Genomic DNA, 22,342 nt, shown 5'->3' with positions numbered 1-22,342 from the left:
GTGCCCAAGCTGAGCCCAGTTGTACTCTGTAGCAGTCTAGATTCATAGTTCACAACACCACTGCAAACGGAGGTAACAGTGGGCATCGAAGGCAGTACACATAAAAGGGTACTGTGCAACCAAAAATTCTTCATCCAAGTGCCTGCCAATGGGTCCTACAGGCATAGGGATCTGTAACGATGGTGACACCTATCTCTGGATGGCAGACAACTAAACAGTTGGAGCTGTTTGTGCTTGTCAGACCATAGAATGCTTATCTGTACTGCTCTGTTGAGGTCATCCTGAGCCCGGTTGCCTTATGTGCATGCCCTCACGCATCCACTGGTCCCAAGGCCTCCTAACAGTCTGGTCAGAAAGGCGGGCAATTTGTCAATACGACCATCCAGCTTCTCATATTCCAATAATGTGTCCCCTCTCAATCTCTGTTAACTGAGTAAAATCTCTTTGATTGCGTTGTAGAGGCGTCTAGTGGTCAACAAGTAGAAAAATAGGTTACAGACAAGTAACCTCTAAGAGTCTTTTTCATAGTCGAAAGGTTGAACAATGTTTTGGGCCTCAGGTGGCAAGACTGTTCATCTAATCACACCACAACTCTGATCATTTGCATATCTGCCTGAGATGTAACTGCATGCCGAGTTTTGCAGCAAAATGAAAACTCATTCTAGGTGATTAATTTTTTTAGACAATGACTGTATATATTTAGACTTATTATGGTGTCGCCAAAAAAAAGTACAATGCCATCAAACCTAAGGACAGCATTATCCATGTATCTGCAGATATAGTAATCGCTAATATGACTGGTCAGAAGCGTAACTCGAAGCTCTTGGGCCGCGATGCAAAATCTGTAACAGGCCACCTACCTATCATATTCTATTTATAATACTTGTGTCTTCTTATATGATGGAGGGGCCTTTGGGCCCCCTAATGCTCCAGGGCCCAGTAGTGACTGCTACCCCTGCACCCCCTATAGGTACGCCCCTGTGACTGGTGCATCGTTATGACTCTATCTGAAAAATAATATAGTGCTCTGCTTGTTATATACCAGCATTAAGTAAACACTGTCCTATAAATTGCACTAAGAAATCAGTTTTACTTTACTTTAAGTACTGGAGTTTTTCTGTGCCAACCTTTCTGTATCATTTCCCATATGAAGAATCTTAAAAAAAGGAAAAAATGTAGCCAGAGGGGAAAGAATGTTAAAAGAAGCCGTCTCAGGTCAGACACCGGTCTCTCTATTTAGGAAAATGCTGCTGTCACTTCCCAACTCATCAGCTAAACTTTCTCTTAACATTACACCTAGCTAACTTCCCGTCACATAGGTTGGCTTATGACAGAGGTCTCCATGCATATTAATGATGAGCAGTAAGTGCGAAGGATAACTAGCTCCCAAACTGTACCGCTTGTAATTAAAAAGACATTAGAACTGAATGCAGAGAATGCAGGAAACCACAGCAGCATGTGGATGTACTTCATTATCAGTTTAGACTTCTTGCAATTTCAGAAACAAATTTGAAATGACCTTTAGGTGGGTTTTTTTGCATGTTAGGAATAAAAAAAAACTGAATAATAGCAAATTTTTTAACTGCATTTCTGCTCAGTCCATCTTAATGGTATAAGACAGGGTTATAGGAATTCTTATATGATTGTTCCCAGCAAGAAAAACCAAGTAATCTTGTAGATATGATACCTTTTAATGGCTAACAAAAATATATAATGTTATAGCGAGCTTTCGAACCTCTCATGGTCCTTTCTCAGGCATAATTAAATATATACGAAGAGGCATGCATATTTATACACACTTATGACAAAGCACAGACATGGGTGTGATTAATTTGCATTTGAAAGATTAACACAACAGGATGATTAGTAAAAAAAAAAAAAATACTGAAATATTCCACTGGTAAAGATGTGAAGGGTTTATGGTTTCTGAATTAGTGTTAGCGGGTCACAGGCCTGTATTGTATCTCTGCTACAGGCCTTGTGACCCGTAACACTAATTCAGAGACCATAAAACCTTCACATCTTTACCAGTGAACTATTTAAGTATTCATTTATTTCATTCCTCATCCTGTTGTGGTATTCTTTTAAGTGCAAATTAATCACATCCATGTCTGGGCCTTGCCTCTTCGGATCTATTTACTTAATTATGCCTGAAAGGATCCTGAGAAGTTTGAAAGCTCACTATAACATCATGTATTTTTGTTGGCCATTAAAAGGTATCATATCTACAAGATTACTTGGTGTCTCTTGCTGCGAACAATCACATTTTGCTCTACTGGCTAACATGGTACCAAACGTTTTTCAGGAATTCCTATGGCTCGGAAGTTCAGAATCAAGAAACTTCCATAAAGGTTGGGGTGGGGTGGTTGTACAAAATAAAAGGTTTAAATAATAGTTGGCTGAGTTCCTACAAGCTGGATGCACACACAGCATGGGGCTTGATTCTTTAAAGTCTGCAGTGGAATATAAAACAATTCAAGCAAGTGATTTTGGTTTGTGGTTATTGTGGTGTCTATGGCATTTGTGGCATTTTTTGGTATGGTGCTTTTTCTGTCACTCTTCCCATAATAGGCTTGAATTGAATTTAAGGCTTCTTTTCAACAGGTAGCAGCGATATCACTGTAAGAAAATCACAACGATATCGCATCTGTGGTCTGTGCATTATCGCTGTGTTTTCTCGAGACGATATCATGACATTGTGTTGCTACAAAGTTGCACGTGGCGCTACAAAGTCATGTGACTTTGTAGTGCTCTTTTGCCAAATTTTCGGGGGGCTTGAAATATAAGCCCTACCCCGAAAATAAGCCATAGCTTCTTAAAAAAAAAAAACTATCATCTAATATGCGCTGTCAGCTCTCCGCGTGTCTTCCCTGAAGCTCCGGTAAACTTGCTTGAGGCTTTCCCTCAGCGTTTCCTGGTTTGGAGGTTTAAAATCCCCACCTCCTCGAAGCGCTGGCTGTGATTGGTTCTTGAGCGCCACAGCTCAGCCAATCAAAGCCAGCGCTCGATGAACCAATCACAGCTATTTATTGAAACAGCCATTCACTCCATAATGAAACATGGGCTATAAAACCTTGCAAATTGCGGCAATATTTAGCAACCCACAATTTTTATTTTTGCAATGTCGCAGGCTGCAAAATATTGCTAATGGGAAGGAACCCGCTAGAAAACATGGGCTTCACATACATGCGATTTGTAGCACTGTCAAATTGCGAAAAAAAATTTGTAACGTTTTAGATGCTACAAATAAAAAAAATTAACATCAAAAACACTTGTAAAATAACACTATTAACCCCTCTCCACAATAGGATGCAGGTTTACATTCTGGATGGCAAGGGGTTCCCACAAATTGACATGAACCGCTACGTCCTATAGAAGGCACAAGCTCAGAAGCTAAGCCGCAGGGAGAGTCAGCTGTGACTGACAGCTAGTCTTCTCCTGCAACAGCGGGGATGGCTGAGATCAGATGAGTTAATTATCGCTCTCTACATTGTGGCGCCATCGGCAATCCTTCTACGAAAAAATTCGTAGAAATTATACAATACATTCTAAAAAAAAAATGTACCAATGAAAACTACAGTACAATCTGTACAAAACCGCCACACAATAAACAAGCACTCATTAGGGCGATGTTGATGGAAAAATAAAAAAAGCTACGGCTTTTGGACAGTGGAAATGAAAATCACAAAAAATCATCAGATCCGTAGTCTGAAAAAAGGCCATGTCATTATGGGGTTAAAACTGTTTAAACCATATGTTTTTTAACAAACATTTACAGAAAAATCACAAAAACAATTATGTTTCTATGTGGAGGATGCACAACCTGGGGACCGGGGGGTACATGCGGCCCATGATGCCAATGTTTGTTGACATTAACTATCTCGCTACAGGAAGAGTAGTGGCACACAACTCAGGAGCATGGATGTGTGGGTACTTATAGTGCAATGTGTAGCCACCTTCTGGTCCATCCAGAAACCTACAGCACACTGATGAGGGGCAAACACTCCCAAACAGCTGTCTGTATATGGATTCTGGCTTGGCTTCCAATTCCCACTCATTGTTACAAGGCTTGTATAAAGAGTCTAACATTGACTTGGAGGAATGCTGCCTTCCAATAGGTGGCACTGCAGAGTTCCATCTTCCCTATTTTCTGGTCCATCATGTAGCAGCAGAATAAATTGGGTGGAGGAGGAGGACAAATAATAATTTTCTTTCCCTTTTCTACGTAACCTAAGAGTGTTATACAGGGCTTTTATGGCAATTACACAGTGTTATATATCTATTTTAGGGGTATTGGTGAAGTTCGCTCATCTCTACTTAGACAGTAATAACTTTTATTGTGGCCATTGTTCACCCCTGCTTTGAAATAACTACACAAATGGAAATTGTTTCGCAATTGCCTTCTTATAACAAAACTATATAAAATAACATACAAAGAAGAAAAGTGTGAAATTGGGAAACAGACAAACAATAAAAAGTGACTTTTTATAATAAAAACAAATTTTCAAACTTTTTTTTTGTTAAAAAGGGTAGTCTGGCTAAGAAGTCTTATTTCTTAGAGCAGAGAGCTTCTACAAAGCCTATTTCTAACATCCATACATTACATGGAGAGCCCATCTGTTATAAAAGTGCAGTAACCATATTTTATGTGCTTTGAAAATGTACAGATTCTGCCTGTCTTAGATTTTATGTCTAACGAGATATGCAAATGTGGTGTGAGCTGACGGAGCTGGGATAATATGACCTTTGTCTAAACCAAGCTCTGTCATTTTTGGGTAAAGAATCAGCCAGTTTGGTACCAGAATCTTCAATGGTTATCTAAATACATCCTGTGAAGCCGAACATAATTTGTAAGTAACCCATTCATCTCAGATGCCCTGAAGGCAGTCGCATTGACACCAATCTCAGTAGTCTGCATCTAGATATTTACAGTACAAAGGACATATTAGAACTTAAGATTTAAGATATAATCTCAGTTATATGGCTTTGCTCGGGGAATCCAATGCCTTTTATGATCAGAACAGCAGCCTCATACAGATGGAGCAGCACAAATTTAGAATTCAAACACACTACAAAACTAGCATAGGTGTGCCATGTGCTACTATGCTACGGTATGTGCGTAGCTGGCTGCTGCCATTGATTTTGAATCGCTGGGTACATTACGCTAATAGGGTTACTGCACTACTGTAATTCTGGACTGCACTAACATGAGATGTGTGACTGCTGCTACATCAGAAGGACACCAGGAACTCCCCAAAACTCAATATCTGCTCAACAGAGTAAGAAATGACAACCATGTTTAGTGTTGATAGATTGCTAAATTTCTGTACTGAAATATAGCGGTCATAGTTTCTCCCTAGGGGCTTCCTATGGGGAAAGATGACCAAAATAAGAATTCTGTCTGTAAAAGTGTGTAATTCTGCATGTACTCAGCCCATCCCATTTCCTCTACTTATATTCATTTTTGTAACTGTTTTTTTACATATTGTTCGTCCTTTTATGTTATCTTTGTATAGCTTTTATTAATATTGCAACATTTTGTTATAGTCTTAAGGCCTCATGTCCACGGGGAAAATCAGACCCGCTACGGCTTCCATAGGCTTCAATAGAAGCCCGCGGGAGCCGTCCCCGCAGGAGACCCGCACGAAAATGGAGCATGGTCCAGATTTTTTCATGCTCCATTTTTTAAAAATCACTTTTATTGACCATCCGCGGGTATTTATCTACCCGCGGGTGGTCAATGCATCCCTATGGGATGCGGATGCGCGGGCAGGAGAAGAGTTAAAATCCGCTGCGGATTTTAATTCTTCTTTTGCCCGTGGACATGAGGCCTAAAACTTATTAAGTTCAGTCCTTGTTGCTCTACAAAAACCCTCTGATAAGAAAGCATCTTTGACTCCTGGAGTGCAGTTAGTGTCCATACCCCCATGCTTAATCCAAGTTTAGGCAGCTGACCTGCTTTACAGTAACACTGTCAGTGGTGGCAGTGAGTATTTTGGGGAGTGTACAGGACTACTTATGCTCCATCTTTCAATGAGAGCAGGATTGAGGGAGTTGAAGCAAGTCATCCCCATGTGGCCATGCCTACGTCATATGCCGTGAAAGCTTGGCTTGTGCCATCATTCCTTACCTGCCATGCATCACATGGACAGCACATTAATGCTTCCTGATCCTTGTGGTAGCACTGCAGATCAAATAAACACTTGCTGCCAGGTTACCATAGAGATAACAGAGAATTGCTTAAGACATACTGTGATCTACTTATCATTAGAGGACCCTTACAACAAAAACACATTATCCAAACCAGACAGGAGCCATTAGAGGGCTATGTGACATTTGGTCCAGCGGAGAAATTGTGCCTTTACTGGTTAATCAAGAGGCACCTGTGAGGTTTGGGAAAAGGAGTGGGCATGCCACTCACTGTTGAGCCAGGGCTGAGTAGCAGGCTAAGTCGGAGCAGAGAGTTGCAAGCCCATTTGAGAGAGAAGAATGACAAACCATATACTGCAGCCCAAGAGTGGGTAATAGTTTGAGATTTTGATAATGCCTAATGTGATGGTGCTGGGTCTGTGAATTAGGGCCAAATCTGAAGTATAGTTAATGTCCAGGTGGACAGGGTTTGTTTTTGTATCAGTTTATTGTCAAAGTATGGAGTGCTGTAAACTTTTGCTGTGATGAGATAAAACTGACAGGGGCCAGAGAAAAAAGGTTCTGGTTGTCAAGTGAGTTTCTGAGAGTGACTTAAAGCATCTTTTTTGGAGAAAATGGTAATCCCGAATAATCATGAATAATCCCCTAAAGTCATAATAATGGGAAAAGGGAACCTGTCACATTGTAGGAGCAGCAAAAACTACTAGAGATGAGCAAATGTACTCGGTAAGGGCGATTTCGCAATCGAGCACCGCGATTTTCGAGTACTTCACTACTCGGGTAAAAAGTACTCGGGTGCGCTGTGGGGTGGGGGGTTGCAGAGGGGAGTGGGGGGTAGCAGCGGGGAACAGGGGGGAGCCCTCTCTCTCTCCCTCTCCCCCCCACTCCCCGCTGCAACCCCCCACTCACCCACAGCGCACCCGAGTACTTTTCACCCGAGTAGTGAAGTACTCGAAAATCGCGGTGCTCGATTGCGAAATCGCCCTTACCGAGTACGTTCGCTCATCTCTAAAAACTACATTTATGGACTCATAGGACACGGAGCGCTGAGGTTGTGGTGTGTTTTTGTATACTTACCGGCCTCCCCATTTCCCTGTTGTCAGCCCTGGAGATTGGGGCTTGGTCCATGCATCAGACTCTTCCCTGCAGCCAGTGCATGCACACACATAGACAGAACAGTATGCGCATGCGTGCACTGACTACAGACATGAGTCTGATACATGAAATGAGCGCTGAGAACAGGGAAATGGGGAGGCCGGTAAGTATACAAAAACATATCCCTGACCTCGGCGCCCGTCTTATGTGCACATAAACATAATTTATGGTGTTCATACACATGACAGATTCCTTTTAAGGAAATAAACAGATTTGGAGGCAACTGAATTCATGTTTTTGCTTTTTCCACAGTTTCAGATTTTTTTTCTTCTATTTCTTCTCGCACCACATGTCTAACATATTTCTACAGGCTTTGTTTATCTCACTTTTTGTTAATTATTTGTTTGTGATAATAAACCCAATTCTTGAGTCCAGCACTGAAGTGTAAGTACAATAAACAGCTGTTGTCATTCCATGTGTGCACCTGAGTCACAGCCCGCTACTATATGCAGACTACAAAAATGCCAGGCACTAGATAAATGCGCAAATGTTTTATTTATCACTGTGCTGGTTAAATGTGATGTAGTTGGCTTCACAGACATGATCGACAGTAATAGCCGTTGTGAGCAAGAATCAAATGTGAATGTTAGATGTGTATAAAAATACATCCACACGTTCTGCTTGAAATAAACTGTAATCTGCTTTATGCCAGAAGGACCTAGATGCTAAACGACTCCGTTTAAGCCAAGCGAGGCTCAATCTTTTTCCATTGCTATACTAAAAAAATTTTTCAAAGGTTAAGCACTTATATTACACTAATTAATAATAGTAACTATAGATAAAAAAATAACCCTGTAGTAAATGTAAAAAGTTATCTTAAGGCCTCGGTCAGATGACCGTTTTTTGCCGCAATTTGCGGATGCACATGCGATCTGCGCATATATAGAACCATTGCTTCGCAATGGGATCGGTCACATGTCCGCTTTTTATTTGGATGTCCAATAAATTATAGGACACAAGGAATCGCAGATCACGCCTATCTGCGTTCTGCGATTACTTGTGTTTTATATATGTGCTCAATAGGGCCGGCGGCAGCAGCGCCGACCCCATTGAGAACATATATTATAAAGATCATTGAAAGCAATGGGCTGTTGGCGAGCGCGGCATTAATTTTCGGGAAGGGCTTAAAAATATAAGCCCTTCCCTGAAAAACATCCAAAAATGTGTAAAAATAAAAAAATATATATACTCACCTTGTCCCTGCAGCCGGAGTTTAGCCGCGGCCGGCAGTTCTCCTGAACTGCTCTGTGTAGTATTCAGCAGGCGGGGATTTAAAATTCCCGCCTGCTGAATGGGCTGCCTCTGATTATTCACAGCCCTCACCAATCAGAGGCAGCTCTCACACACCCATTTATGAATTCATGAATGGGTGAGTGAGTGCTGCCTCTGATTGGCTCAGCGCAAGGACCAATCAGGGGCAGCTCTCAGCTATTGAATGACAGCTGAGAGCTGCCCCTGATTGGTCCCTGCGCTGAGCCAATCAGAGGCAGCACTCACTCACCCATTCATGAATTCATGAATGGGTGAGTGAGAGCTGCCTCTGATTGGTGAGGGCTGTGACCAATCAGAGGCAGCCCATTCAGCAGGCGGGGATTTTAAATCCCCACCTGCTGAATACTACACAGAGCAGTTCAGGAGAACTGCCGGCCGTGGCTGAACTCCAGCTGCAGGGACAAGGAGAGTATATATATATTTTTTATTTGTACACATTTTTGGATGTTTTTCAGGGAAGGGCTTATATTTTAAAGCCCTTCCCGAAAATTCATGCCGCGCTCGCCAGCAGCCCATTGCTTTCAATGGAGCTGGCTGTATTGCCGGCTCCATTGAATTTCAATGCCCGGACAGCACTCCTTTGATCGGGCCTGTTTCGCCGAAAATGCTGCTCGCTGCAGATTTTTCGGCGAATCGTCGGCCCGGTCACGTGATTTGCGGATGCGCATCCCTCATGCGATCCGCAAATCACGGCAAAAAACGGTCGTCTGACCAAGGCCTAAAAGGCACAGTGTCAGTGTCAGTAAAAAAAGTGATGATAAAAATAAAGTAATGAATATACTAATACAGCATAGTATAACCCAATATTGAATCCACTACATTTTTGGACTTTCAAGGCATAGTTATAGTCTAATACATTTGTATCCGGACCAACAGCTGTCTATAGGTATACTGCCACCGCTCCACCCTGGGCCGGCTATATCTGGTGGCCAGGAGTGGTCAGAATTATCTGAAACAACCAAGTGGGTCGAAGTCAATGGAAGTTACTGCAACAGAATAGCAGAGCAAGCTACACTGTTCATGTAACTCAGGACCTGCGGAAACGGAGTAGCTCATTTTACTACACTCTTTTCATAATTTCCATTGACTTCTATGGTAGTTATGGAAGCAATGCTGTAATGGTGCACTACTGCTGTAGCTCACCTGCGCATGGAGTCAAGGTCAGTCGCAGCTTTGCAACATGCTTCTGCATGTTGGGCTCTGCCCTTGTCATGCTGTCATTGCCCCCTGTATGTTGCCTGTAGGACGTGTGTGCTCTCCCAACCCTTGTCTCAAAGGGCCAGCACACATCTCCTAATTTCATCTCCCACAAATCCTCAGTTGTCTCTTGTCATTGTGACAAAGCCCAAGTTGGTGTATTCCAGTTCTTGACTCCTGTTCTGACTATTAACTCTTCTGACCTCTGTGCTCCCTGGACTCGGCTCTGTTTATTGGACTACACTATCACTCTCTGCCCGTCCTGCCCCTCTACCGGACCTCGTTTCTACACCTGTATTGCTAGCCCTGACCTTTCCTTGTCAAGTCACTACGCTCCTATATAGACCATCAGATAACATGCTTCAGCCCTATGCAGCATCAGCTGCCACACCACTGGGACTATCTATGTGAATAATGGCGTGTGGACCCCACAACAAAGATGATATCTCACTTGGAGAGCTCAAGAGTGAAACCCGGTGTTCCAAAATGTTGCCTCTACAAATAGTCAAAAGTCAAGCTGGTAAGTGGCAAGGTGGATCCTGATCTGTCTGCCTGAGAAATGCCAGCTCGGCTGTTCCCATCTGTACCAACCACACCCAAATGCCATATTCAGATGGGTAAGGGAAGTGAAGGCCTCAGAGGTGGATCCATATCTATCAGACTTTTAAGGAATATCCTGTAGATATTTCATGAAAATCTGAAATGGGAACACTCCCTTTAAAGGGAACCTGCCATCACCTTTGAGCCCCATAAACTACATTATGGAGATCAAAGGTCAGGGAATGGTGAGTCTGGGGAGTTGTGTTTTATACTCACCGGGTTCACCATTCCTACGTTGTGTACCCATGAAGTAGGCATGTGCACAGAAGTAATAACAGGTTCCCTTTAAGGGACCTTGAAAACAGAGGAACAGATAAGTCTTATAGACACTTTATAGCCTCATGCGCAGAGCCTGTATGGAGCACTCAGAGTCTGGCTGGCCCTGAATTATAAAAAAATTGGCACTCTGTGTCCTATGGGGCCTTTATGTGATGCTGTATTATGCAAATATTTTCCCTTTGCAGAAATACTTCTCTAATACGGCATCTGATAGAACATGGCACAAAACCGCATCCAACAGAAAATAAAAAAAAACTCTGATATGTGATAGAATAATAAAAGAAAGGTGATTTATTAATAAAAATGTGAAATATTGAAAATAAAGCCCATAGAGCAGAGCTCATGTAGATATTTTTAGAAAAAGAAAACCCCCTTTGAAGATAGATCAGAGCATTACAATGAACATGATTTCATGGATTCTCCTACTTCCAGAACACTAGTGATTCACTAACTTTATAACGTACGGACTGACCTGCTTAAATAAGAAAAGCTTTGATCTATGAACAGAGCTCATTTTCAAAAACTTATAATAATAAGATGTTCGCGGCAGATTAAAGTCATTGCATATTTATAACTGTGATTATTTTATCTTGAAATGTGCATTTGTTCCTTTACTGAAAAATTGAAGATGGTAAGAGATGAAAGAAGCCAACGAGATCACTTAGAGAACTGATTAGTGTCAGTCTAAACAGGTGGAAAACAAGACTACAAAAAATTTCAGACAGCAAAAGAAAGGAAAAAAGTGAAAGAAATGCTTGAACATGGCCTTGGGCTTCTGAAATGGTGCTCGACTAAATGAGATGGAAGTGGTAAGAGCAATGGAGAACCATTTCATGAATAGTAACACTTGGAGATACCATCAATGTAGCCCAAAGAGTGGAAAGTAACAAAAAAGTGGAAACTTTTTGAAAGGAGATGGTAAGAAGACCAAGAACCATGAAGAATTGATCACACAATAGGAAAACTCAGCCACATTTTTACAGATGGAAAATACATATTAAAGTTGGTTTGGGAGTAAATCGCCATGTAGGAATAGCGGAGAAGACAACATAGTGGTAGGTAACGTGGTCAAGATTCAATTTGTGTTGTAAACATAACAATAAGAACAGAAAATATGTACAAACAAACCATTGTCAATGTATACTACATTCTACTAGAGGAAGTGATAGGGCAGGACCACAAAAATCTATTTCACAATTCAAAAAGTTACTCTCAATGTGAGTGATGTAAGGGCATTGGCTCATTTTTTTTAATCAAAGGGCATACGTGGTTATTATCTAAAAACTTGGTACTGTTAATGCCTAACTTTCTTAACATACTTGTGCAATGTTTTTTGTCTTTATCTAATAAATTATAGCAAATTAACAAAAATATATATATTTTTAGACATATATTTCAAAAATATTTACTTGCTATGTAAGACATCATACACATAGATGTAAACGGGATGGGCAATAATGGATTTATACACTTGTACTGTTAATCAAAAGGATGAGTTATGTATAAGGATTATGGTTCTTAATAGAGATGAGCGAACGTACTTGGTTCGGGTGTTTTTGGACCCGAGCACCGCTTTTTCCGAGTAACTGACTGCTCGGATGAAAAGATTCGGGGGGCGCCAGGGGTGTGCGGGGGGTTGCAGAGGGGAGTGGGGGGGGGAGAGAGAGCTCCCCCCTGTTCTCCACTGCTACCCCCGCTCCACCATGCCGCCCCCCGCGCCCCGGCGCCCCCCGAATCTTTTCGTCCGAGTAGTCATTTACTCTGAAAAAGCGGTGCTCGGGTCCAAAAACACCCGAACCGAGTACGCTCGCTCATCTCTAGTTCTTAACCCTTTGAGGGCCAAGGGACATATTTGTCCCATAGTTTTAAACTGTTCCAAATATGATTGACTTAAGACTCTGAAAGGGTTAGTGAATCTTTAAAACATGGAATATGAAATGCAAATTTGTGGCCAAATTATTCCAGTGACAACATCTTAGCAAAATTCTGAGTTCCTTCTGTTTGGAATCATACCTTATCTACTTAGTGTACCTATTAGAGATGAGCGAGCGTACTCGCTAAGGCAGACTACTCGAGCGAGTAGTGCCTTATGTGAGTACCTGTCTGCTCGTCTCAAAAGATTTGGGTGCCGGCGGGGGGGCGGGGAGCGGCAGGGGAGAGCGGGGAGGAACGGGGGGGGGGGGGAGATCTCTCTCTCACTCCCCCCCCCCACCCGCTCAACCCTGCTCACTCCCACAACTCACCGCTGTTCCCCGCCGACACCCGAATCTTTGGGGACGAGCGGGCAGGTACTCGCATAAGGCACTACTCGCTCAAGTAGTTTGCCTTAGCAAATACGCTCGCTCATCTCTAGTACCTATCAACTGCACATTTTAGAGGGAGCCTTCCTGACCTAGTGGAGTCATTTCTTAGGATCTTTATATATTAATAAAGTGGCTTAAAATTACTTGGTGTCCCTTCATTTCTGATCTCCCAGTTTGACATGGAGACACTATTGATTGTGTTGCTTAGGCATCCATATGGCACCCACAGGTTATCATGCAAAGGTCATATTTAGTGAACATTTGCAAAGATTGGTTTGGCGAGTTTGACAAACTTTTGCAGAAAGTTTGGTTTGATCCGAATTAGTTCAAACTGAAAAAGAAGTTCATCAAAACATCTAAAGTTCCCACAAACGGAGTGCATAACACTGTCCAAGAGCCATAAAATCTCTGTATTATACTCTGAGAGTGTTCATGGCAGGTGTTGAGCGAACCAAAGTTCGGGTAGAACTTTGCTAAACAATTGGTTCAGGTTGGTGCCGAACTGAGCTTTAAGCAATATTTGACCTGAAACAGGGTTCTACTGGTTTGGTGTGCTCAATACTAGCCCTATTATAAGTAATAGGAAATGTGGAAACACATATGCTTGACTCAGCAACTGTACTACCCAGCATGCACTAATGTCTCTCCACAACCTATGTCAGAGGCGTAAAATCAGAATTAATGAGGCACTATTTAAATTTAGCCTTTAAAATGTAATAGAGAAAATTTTCTAATTTATGGCATCGGTCTTGGGAATTATTTTATGTTAATTGTGCCTTGGAGCGAGTGTCCGCCTTTCAACTCCATTTTCAAAATTATAGATAGGTCCTAAAAATTCTGCACTGATTAATTTCATAATATGTCCTTATAAGGTCTACTAAAAAGGAGATTCTGCAGATTATATTATATTTGCAGGTAAAATCCCAAATGGAAGACAGTACCGGAGATCTCAATGAAATTTTTAAAAACCTAATGTAGATGACGCAGAATTTTTCCACATGGAATGTTAGTGGGGGAACACCCATTGTGAATCCACTGCAAAATCCACATGTAACACCGATTTTGCTTTGAATTTATTGCAAAAAAATTCCTTTGCATGTGGACCTGACCATAGGTCATTGTGTGAATGTACAGACTTTTATCATTAAATTGGTATTTCCCATCTAAGACTTTCATGAAATATTCACAGCATGTCATGAAAGTCTGATAAATGCACCTTTGAGACCTGCATTTAACTCAAGCTATGGCCTCCACTGACCCAGCTTGGTGGCTGTGGGTTGTCAGAACTTATAAAAACAGCCAAGCTGGTTTCACTATGTTGTTTCCAAACCAAGCTATGCTGATTCTGCAGTTCCCGAGTTACATAAGCATACTACATTGGTTCCAAAACTTCCATTAACTTCTATAGAAGGTATGGAAACAGCATTGCAAAGCCCACTTGGCTGTTTCAGTAAGTCCCCCCACATTCAGCTAGGCCAGAGGCAGTTGGGGCCATAACTAGAGATAGAGGCAGGTCCCAGAGGTGAGTCCTTCCCCTTTCAGACTTCCATAGTATATCCTATAGAATCCCCTCTTAAGTGTAAAAAAGATTCCCAAACCTTAAAGGAGTATTTCAGTCATTTACTATTGATGGCCTATCCTCAGAGGGATCTGCCGCATGGGATCCTTGCTAGAGATGAGCGAACGTACTCGTCCGAGCTTGATATTCGTGCGAATATTAGGGTGTTCGGGATGCTCGTTACTCTTAACGAGCACCACGCGTTGTTCTGGTTACTTTCAGTTTCCTCTCTGAGACGTTAGCGCGCTTTTCTGGCCAATTGAAAGACAGGGAAGGCATTACAACTTCCCCCTGTGACGTTCAAGCCCTATACCACCCCCCTGCTGTGAGTGGCTGGGGAGATCTGATGTCACCCGAGTATAAAAGTCGGCCCCTCCCGCGGCTCGCCACACATGCCTTGTGAGTTAGCTGAGGGAAAGTGCTATCGTGCTGGTGCTGCTGTAGGGAGAGCGTTAGGAGTCAGTGTAGGCTTCAAGAACCCCAACGGTCCTTCTCAGGGCCACATCTACCTGTGTGCAGGCTGCTGCTAGCAGTGTTTTTTTTTTTTTTTTTCTCAAAATCGGCAGTACAGAGCATTGCACCCGGTATTAGGGACAGAAGTGGTGTATAGGCAGGGAGAGTGTTAGGAGTGAGTGTAGCCTTCAAGAACCTCCACGGTCCTTTCTAGGGCCAAATTGAAGCGTGTGCAGTACTGTGCTGGCTGCTGTTAGCAGTGTTGCATTTTATTTTTTTTTCTAAAAATCGCCTCTGCAGAGCATTCCACCCTCCATTGATACTACAGGGACAGAATTGTGTAGGCAGGGCCACAACACAGTTATTGTTCATTGAATATGCGCAGTGGGTCCTTCCCTTTGCTAAAAAGGACAAAAAATTATATTTGGCCAGCCTGTGTCAGTCCTAAGGTCTCCGTGTACGTGTGTGCTGCGTGGACAACGTACAAAAATCAGACGCAACCAGCTACGGTTTACTGCAGGCTTGCGTCATTGTCTTTCCTGACTGGCAAATACCTGCTCTGCTAGAGTTAATAACTCTGCTACACTAAAGTTGTGTGACACTTTTTCAGGGCCACACTACAGTTCTTAAAGTTATTGTTCATTGAATATACGCAGTGGGTCCTTCCCTTTGCAAAAAAGGAAAAGAAATTATATTTGGCCTGCCTGTGTCAGTCCTAAGGTCTCCGTGTACGTGTGTGCTGCGTGGACAACGTACAAAAATCAGACGCAACCAGCTACGGTTTACTGCAGGCTTGCGCCATTATCTTTCCTGACTGGCAAATACCTGCTCTGCTAGAGTTAATAACTCTGCTACACTATAGTTGTGTGACACTTTTTGAGGGCCACACCACAGTTATTAAACTTCTTGTTCATTGAATATACGCAGTGGGGTCTTCCCTTTGCTAAAAAGGACAAAAAATTATATTTGGCCAGCCTGTGTCAGTCCTAAGGTCTCCGTGTACGTGTGTGCTGCGTGGACAACGTGCAAAAATCAGACGCAACCAGCTACGGTTGAGTGCAGCCTTGCGCCAATTTCTTTCCTGCCTGGGAAATCAAATCACTGGTAATACAGCATGCTGAGGGGTAGGGGTAGGCCTAGAGGATGTGGACGCGGCCGAGGACGTGTAGGGCCAAGTGAGGGTGTGGGCACAGGCCGAGCCAGTGCGGTGGCCAGGGGTAGAGGCAGGGCCAGACCGAATAATCCACCAACTGTTTCCCAAAGCGCCCCCTCGCGCCATGCCACCCTGCAGAGGTCAAGGTGCTCTACGGTGTGGCAGTTTTTCACAGAGACGCCTGACGACCGACGAACAGTGGTGTGCAACCTTTGTCGCGCCAAGATCAGCTGGGGAGGCACCACCAACAGCATGCGCAGGCATATGATGGCCAAGCACCCCACAAGGTGGGACGATGCCCGTTCACCGCCTCCGGTTTGCACCACTGCCTCTCCCCCTGTGCCCCAACCTGCCACTGAGATCCAACCCCCCTCTGAGGACACAGGCACTACCATCTCCTGGCCTGCACCCACACCCTCACCTCCGCTGTCCTCGGCCCCATCCAGCAATGTCTCTCAGCGCAGCATCCAGACGTCGCTAGTGCCACAGTTTGAGCGCAAGCGCAACTACGACGCCACGCACCCGCACGCTCAAGCGTTAAACGTGTACATTGCAAAATTGATCAGCCTAGAGATGCTGCCGTATAGGCTTGTGGAAAATGAGGCTTTCAAAAGCATGATGGCGGCGGCTGCCCCGCGCTACTCGGTTCCCAGTCGCCACTACTTTTCCCGATGTGCCGTCCCAGCCCTGCACGACCACGTCTCCCGCAACATTGTACGCGCCCTCACCAACGCGGTTACTGCCAAGGTCCACTTAACAACGGACACGTGGACAAGCACAGGCGGGCAGGGCCACTATATCTCCCTGACGGCACATTGGGTGAATTTAGTGGAGGCTGGGACAGAGTCAGAGCCTGGGACCGCTCACGTTCTACCCACCCCTAGAATTGCGGGCCACAGCTCGGTGGTGGTATCTGCGGCGGTGTATGCTTCCTCCACTAAAGCACCTTCCTCCTCCTCCTCCTCCTCTAACGCAACCTCTGTCTCGCAATCAAGATGTGTCAGCAGCACGTCGCCAGCAGTCGGTGTCACGCGGCGTGGCAGCGCAGCGGTGGGCAAGCGTCAGCAGGCCGTGCTGAAGCTACTCAGCTTAGGAGAGAAGAGGCACACGGCCCACGAACTGCTGCAGGGTCTGACAGAGCAGACCGACCACTGGCTTGCGCCGCTGAGCCTCCAACCGGGCATGGTCGTGTGTGACAACGGCCGTAAGCTGGTGGCGGCTCTGCAGCTCGGCAGCCTCACGCACGTGCCATGCCTGGCCCATGTCTTTAATTTGGTGGTTCAGCGCTTTCTGAAAAGCTACCCCCACTTGTCATACCTGCTCGGAAAGGTGTGCCAGCTCTGCGCACATTTCCGCAAATCCCACACGCACGCTGCCACCCTGCGAACACTGCAACATAGGTTTAATCTGCCAGTGCACCGACTGCTGTGCGACGTGCCCACACAGTGGAACTCTACGCTCCACATGTTGGCCAGACTCTATGAGCAGCGTAGAGCTATAGTGGAATACCAACTCCGACTTGCGCGGCGCAGTGGGAGTCAGCCTCCTCAATTATTTACAGAAGAGTGGCCCTGGTTGGCAGCCATCTGCCAGGTCCTTGGAAAATTTGAGGAGTCTACCCAGGTGGTGAGCGGCGATGCTGCAATCATTAGCGTCACCATTCCTCTGCTATGCATCTTGAGAAGTTCCCTGCAAAGCATAAAGGCAGACGCTTTGCGCTCGGAAACCGAGCCGGGGGAAGACAGTATGTCGCTGGATAGTCAGAGCACCCGCCTGTCTATATCTCAGCGCGTTGAGGAGGAGGAGGAGGAGGAGCATGAGGAGGATGAGGAGGAGGGGGAAGAGACAGCTTGGCCCACTGGTGAGGGTACACATGCTGCTGGGCTGTCATCCTTTCAGCGTGTATGGCCTGAGGAGGAGGAAGAGGAGGAGGAGGAGGATCCTGAAAGTGATCTTCCTAGTGAAGACAGCCATGTGTTGCGTACAGGTACCCTGGCACAGATGGCTGACTTCATGTTAGGATGCCTTTCTCGTGACCCTCGCGTTACACGCATTCTGGCCACTACGGATTACTGGGTGTACACACTGCTCGACCCACGCTATAAGGAGAACCTTCCCACTCTCATTCCCGAAGAGGAAAGGGGTTCGAGAGTGTTGCTATACCACAGGGCGCTGGTGGACAAACTGATGGTAAACTTCCCATCCGACAGCGCTAGTGGCAGAAGGCGCAGTTCCGAGGGCCAGGTAGCAGGGGAGGCGCTGAGATCAGGCAGCATGTACAGCGCAGGCAGGGGAACATTCTCCAAGGCCTTTGCCAGCTTTATGGCTCCCCAGCAAGACTGTGTCACCGCTCCCCAGTCAAGGCTGAGTCGGCGGGAGCACTGTAAAAGGATGGTGAGGGAGTACGTAGCCGATCGCACGACCGTCCTCCGTGACGCCTCTGCCCCCTACAACTACTGGGTGTCGAAGCTGGACACGTGGCCTGAACTAGCGCTGTATGCCCTGGAGGTGCTTGCTTGTCCTGCGGCTAGTGTCTTGTCAGAGAGTGTGTTTAGTGTGGCTGGGGGAATCATCACGGATAAGCGTACCCACCTGCCAAACGACAGTGCCGACAGGCTTACACTCATCAAGATGAACAAAGCCTGGATTTCCCCAGACTTCTCTTCTCCACCATCGGACAGCAGCGATACGCAAGCAATACGTAGGCTGCACCCGCGGATGGAAGCTACGTTCTCTCTCACCATCCAAAACGGGGACATTTCTGCTTCATCAATCTGTGTCTAATATTCCTCCTCCTCCTCCTGCTCCTCCTCCTGAAACCTCACGTAATCACGCTGAACGGGCAATTTTTCTTAGGGCCACAAGGCTCACTCATAATTTTTCTAAACAATTTTTATATGTTTCAATGCTCTTAAAAGCGTTGAAACTTTAACTTGAACCAATTTTTCGTTAAACTGCGCTGCCTCCAGGCCTAGTTACCACTTAAGCCACATTAACCAAAGCGATAAATGGGTTTCACCTGCCATCTTGGTTGGGCATGGCCAATTTTTTGGATGTACATTAGTACTGTTGATACAGCAATTTTTGTGGGCCCTCGCCTACAGTGTAATCAAATGAATTTTTAGCCCACCTGCATTACAGCTGACGTTACATCCGCTGTGTTGGGCAATGCAATGGGATATTTTTGTGTATCGCCGGTGGGTTCCAGGGAGCCACCCATGCTGTAGGTGCACACGGAGTTTAACCTACATCTGTCCACTTGTAAAGAACCCCAGTCTGACTGGGGCATGCAGTGTGGGCCGAAGCCCACCTGTATTAAGCACGACATTACTACCTCAGCTGTGTTGGGCAATGCAATGGGATATTTCTATGTACCGCCGGTGGCTTCCTGGCACCCACCCATGCTGTGGGTCCACAGGGAATTATAAATGCATCTGTTTCCACTTGTAAAGAACCCCAGTCTGACTGGGGCATGCAGTGTGGGCCGAAGCCCACCTGTATTACGCACGACATTACTACCTCAGCTGTGTTGGGCAATGCAATGGGATATTTCTATGTACCGCCGGTGGCTTCCTGGCACCCACCCATGCTGTGGTTCCACAGGGAATTATAAATGCATCTGTTTCCACTTGTAAAGAACCCCAGTCTGACTGGGGCATGCAGAGTGGGCCGAAGCCCACCTGCATTAAGCATGACATTACTACCTCAGCTGTGTTGGGCAATGCAATGGGATATTTGTATGTACCGCCGGTGGGTTCCAGGGAGCCACCCATGCTGTGGGTCCACAGGGACTTCACAATAGGGAGTTGTACCTGCCTGTGTCTATGAATTAAAAACCGCGGTCTGACTGGGGCATGCAGACACCTTGACAGAATGAATAGTGTGTGGCACATAGGTTCCCCATTGCTATGCCCACGTGTGCAGCTCCTGATGGCGGTGGCACAGGATTATATTTCTCATTGCTTCTGTACAGCATTGTGGGCTATCGCCCCGCCCCTTTTAAAGAGGGTCGCTGCCTAGCCGTGCCAACCCTCTGCAGTGTGTGCCTGCGGTTCCTCGTCATGGCAGACGCACTTCTAAATAGACATGAGGGTGGTGTGGCATGAGGGCAGCTGAAGGCTGAGCAGGGACACTTTGGTGTGCGCTGTGGGGGGAGGGGGGGTTGGGCAGCATGTAACCCAGGAGAAGTGGCAGTGGAGTGTCATGCAGGCAGTGATTGTGCTTTGTTGGAGGTAGTGTGGTGCTTAGCTAAGGTATGCCATGCTAATGAGGGCTTTTCAGAAGTAAAAGTTTTTGGGAGGGGGGGGGGGGGCACTCTTGCCGCTATTGTGGCTTAATAGTGGGACCTGTGAACTTGAGATGCAGCCCAACATGTAGCCCCTCGCCTGCCCTATCCGTTGCTGTGTCGTTCCCATCACTTTCTTGAATTGCCCCGATTTTCACACAAGGAAACCTTAGCGAGCATCGGCGAAATACAAAAATGCTCGGGTCGCCCATTGACTTCAATGGGGTTCTTTACTCGAAACGAACCCTCGAGCATCGCGAAAAGTTCGTCCCGAATAACGAGCACCCGAGCATTTTGGTGCTCGCTCATCTCTAATCCTTGCCAATCTGCTGCTCTTCCGGACCACTGTCAGTGCAACAGGGTTGGGTGTTCATATAGGTGGTCATGGCCAGAAGCATAATAGTATATTAGTCCTACCTGCTGATGTGACAAAAGTAAAGAGACAGAAATGTAACAGAAGGCATAGATCGAACTTCAATGTAAGTGAAGCCATCTATTACACTTGCGGTCCTGACCACCAATGTGGATGTCTGGCCAAGCTGCATTGACAGCAGTCCACAGGATCAGCAGATTGGTAAAGATCCCAAGTAGTGGATCCCCAACATTCAACTATTATTGACCTATCCCGGGAATAGGTCATCAATAGTAAATGCCTGGAATACCGCTTTAAACCAGAATTACCGGTAGCTCTGTGTCTGTGCATATAATTTGGAGCTTTGTATCATAAAAATGGAATTCCCAACATTATAATGATATTATAATAAATGAGTACCAAATATTGGACCTAACAATGACATGGTGTTAAATGGCGGACATTTACTTTAAGGCTCCACATTATTAATCATTTGCTCTTTTATGAGATGCCCAGAGCATGGCTGTTCAATGTTATTCTGAAGAAAAGGCCTTGGGGATAAAAAATAGTCTCTATATGCAAACGTATGCTCAATACTTTGTGTTGTTCAAGCCGTTTTATACAAAACATTCTCTTTAGATATGGAATGAAATCATTGTACCTTAACACTTTGAAATTCTGTAACTAATAATAATTATATTTTTGTATGAAAACTATTAGCGTTTTACTTCCAATACCATGACTGACCACTTGGAGTGCTGTGATAAGAAAATGTTCTTTAGCAATGTCGAGCTGAATATTCTAAAGATCCACCTAATAGTAGCAGTAATTAATATATATCCAAAGCAGTGCAATTTTTGATGATAACTTGATGCATGCTACCCCCATACAGTAGGATATAAATGATTCTTAGAACATAGCTTACCCCTGAAACGATGAGTTCACCTCCCAGGTTTTGCACTTCGGCTTTCACCTTGCTACAGATATTAAGCTGGTGGCAATAGAGTGCAATCCGTTGCAGGTAGGCGAGCAGATCTTGTTTGCATGCAGAATCAGGACACTGAGGGGAAATAAAACAGGAACATCAGTAGACTTGATTAAATGTAACGCAGCTTCTAGTGGTAACTGCATATCATTATAACAAGGCAATCAGATAAAATAATATGCAAACAGCATATTAAACATACACTTTCTCAACTACAGCACAGCCGCTCACAGATAACAGATCTAACAGAGGCTTTCTTTTTGTGCTGTGTTCATTTTCCTAGGTGTTATATTATAGTGTATTTACGATGGAGGTCCATCTAATCCATCTGATGGAGGTCCATCTAATCCATCCGATGGAGGTCCATCTAAAGGTCCATTTATCAGACTTTCATGACATCCTCTGAATATGTCATGTGAGTCTTAAATGGGTATACCACTTTAATAATAAAAGGCTGTACATTCACTAAATGACCTAAGGTCAGGTCCACATGCAAAGGATTTTTTTGCTCCATATGTGCCTATGGATTGTGCTACATCTAGTGAGATGTACATGTGTGTATTAGGGAATTGATGATGTAAGAATTCCCTAATATACCCT

General features: G+C 44.8%; 1 protein-coding gene across 2 annotated transcripts in view; it reads right to left on the bottom strand.

The window, feature by feature from the left end:
• The window catches only part of CTNNA2 (catenin alpha 2), a 2,255,723-nt gene that overhangs the window by 108,892 nt on the left and 2,124,489 nt on the right, over nucleotides 1-22,342 (bottom strand). For both annotated transcript variants that reach the window (XM_066572940.1, XM_066572941.1), the window contains exon 17: nucleotides 21,683-21,817. In XM_066572940.1, coding sequence (XP_066429037.1) covers nucleotides 21,683-21,817 — 135 coding nt within the window. The remainder of the gene's footprint in view (nucleotides 1-21,682; nucleotides 21,818-22,342) is intronic.

The sequence above is a fragment of the Eleutherodactylus coqui genome, chromosome 7, assembly GCF_035609145.1.
Source record: "Eleutherodactylus coqui strain aEleCoq1 chromosome 7, aEleCoq1.hap1, whole genome shotgun sequence".
Classification (NCBI taxonomy): Eukaryota; Metazoa; Chordata; class Amphibia; order Anura; family Eleutherodactylidae; genus Eleutherodactylus; species Eleutherodactylus coqui.
This window is presented reverse-complemented; position numbering and strand designations above follow the sequence as displayed.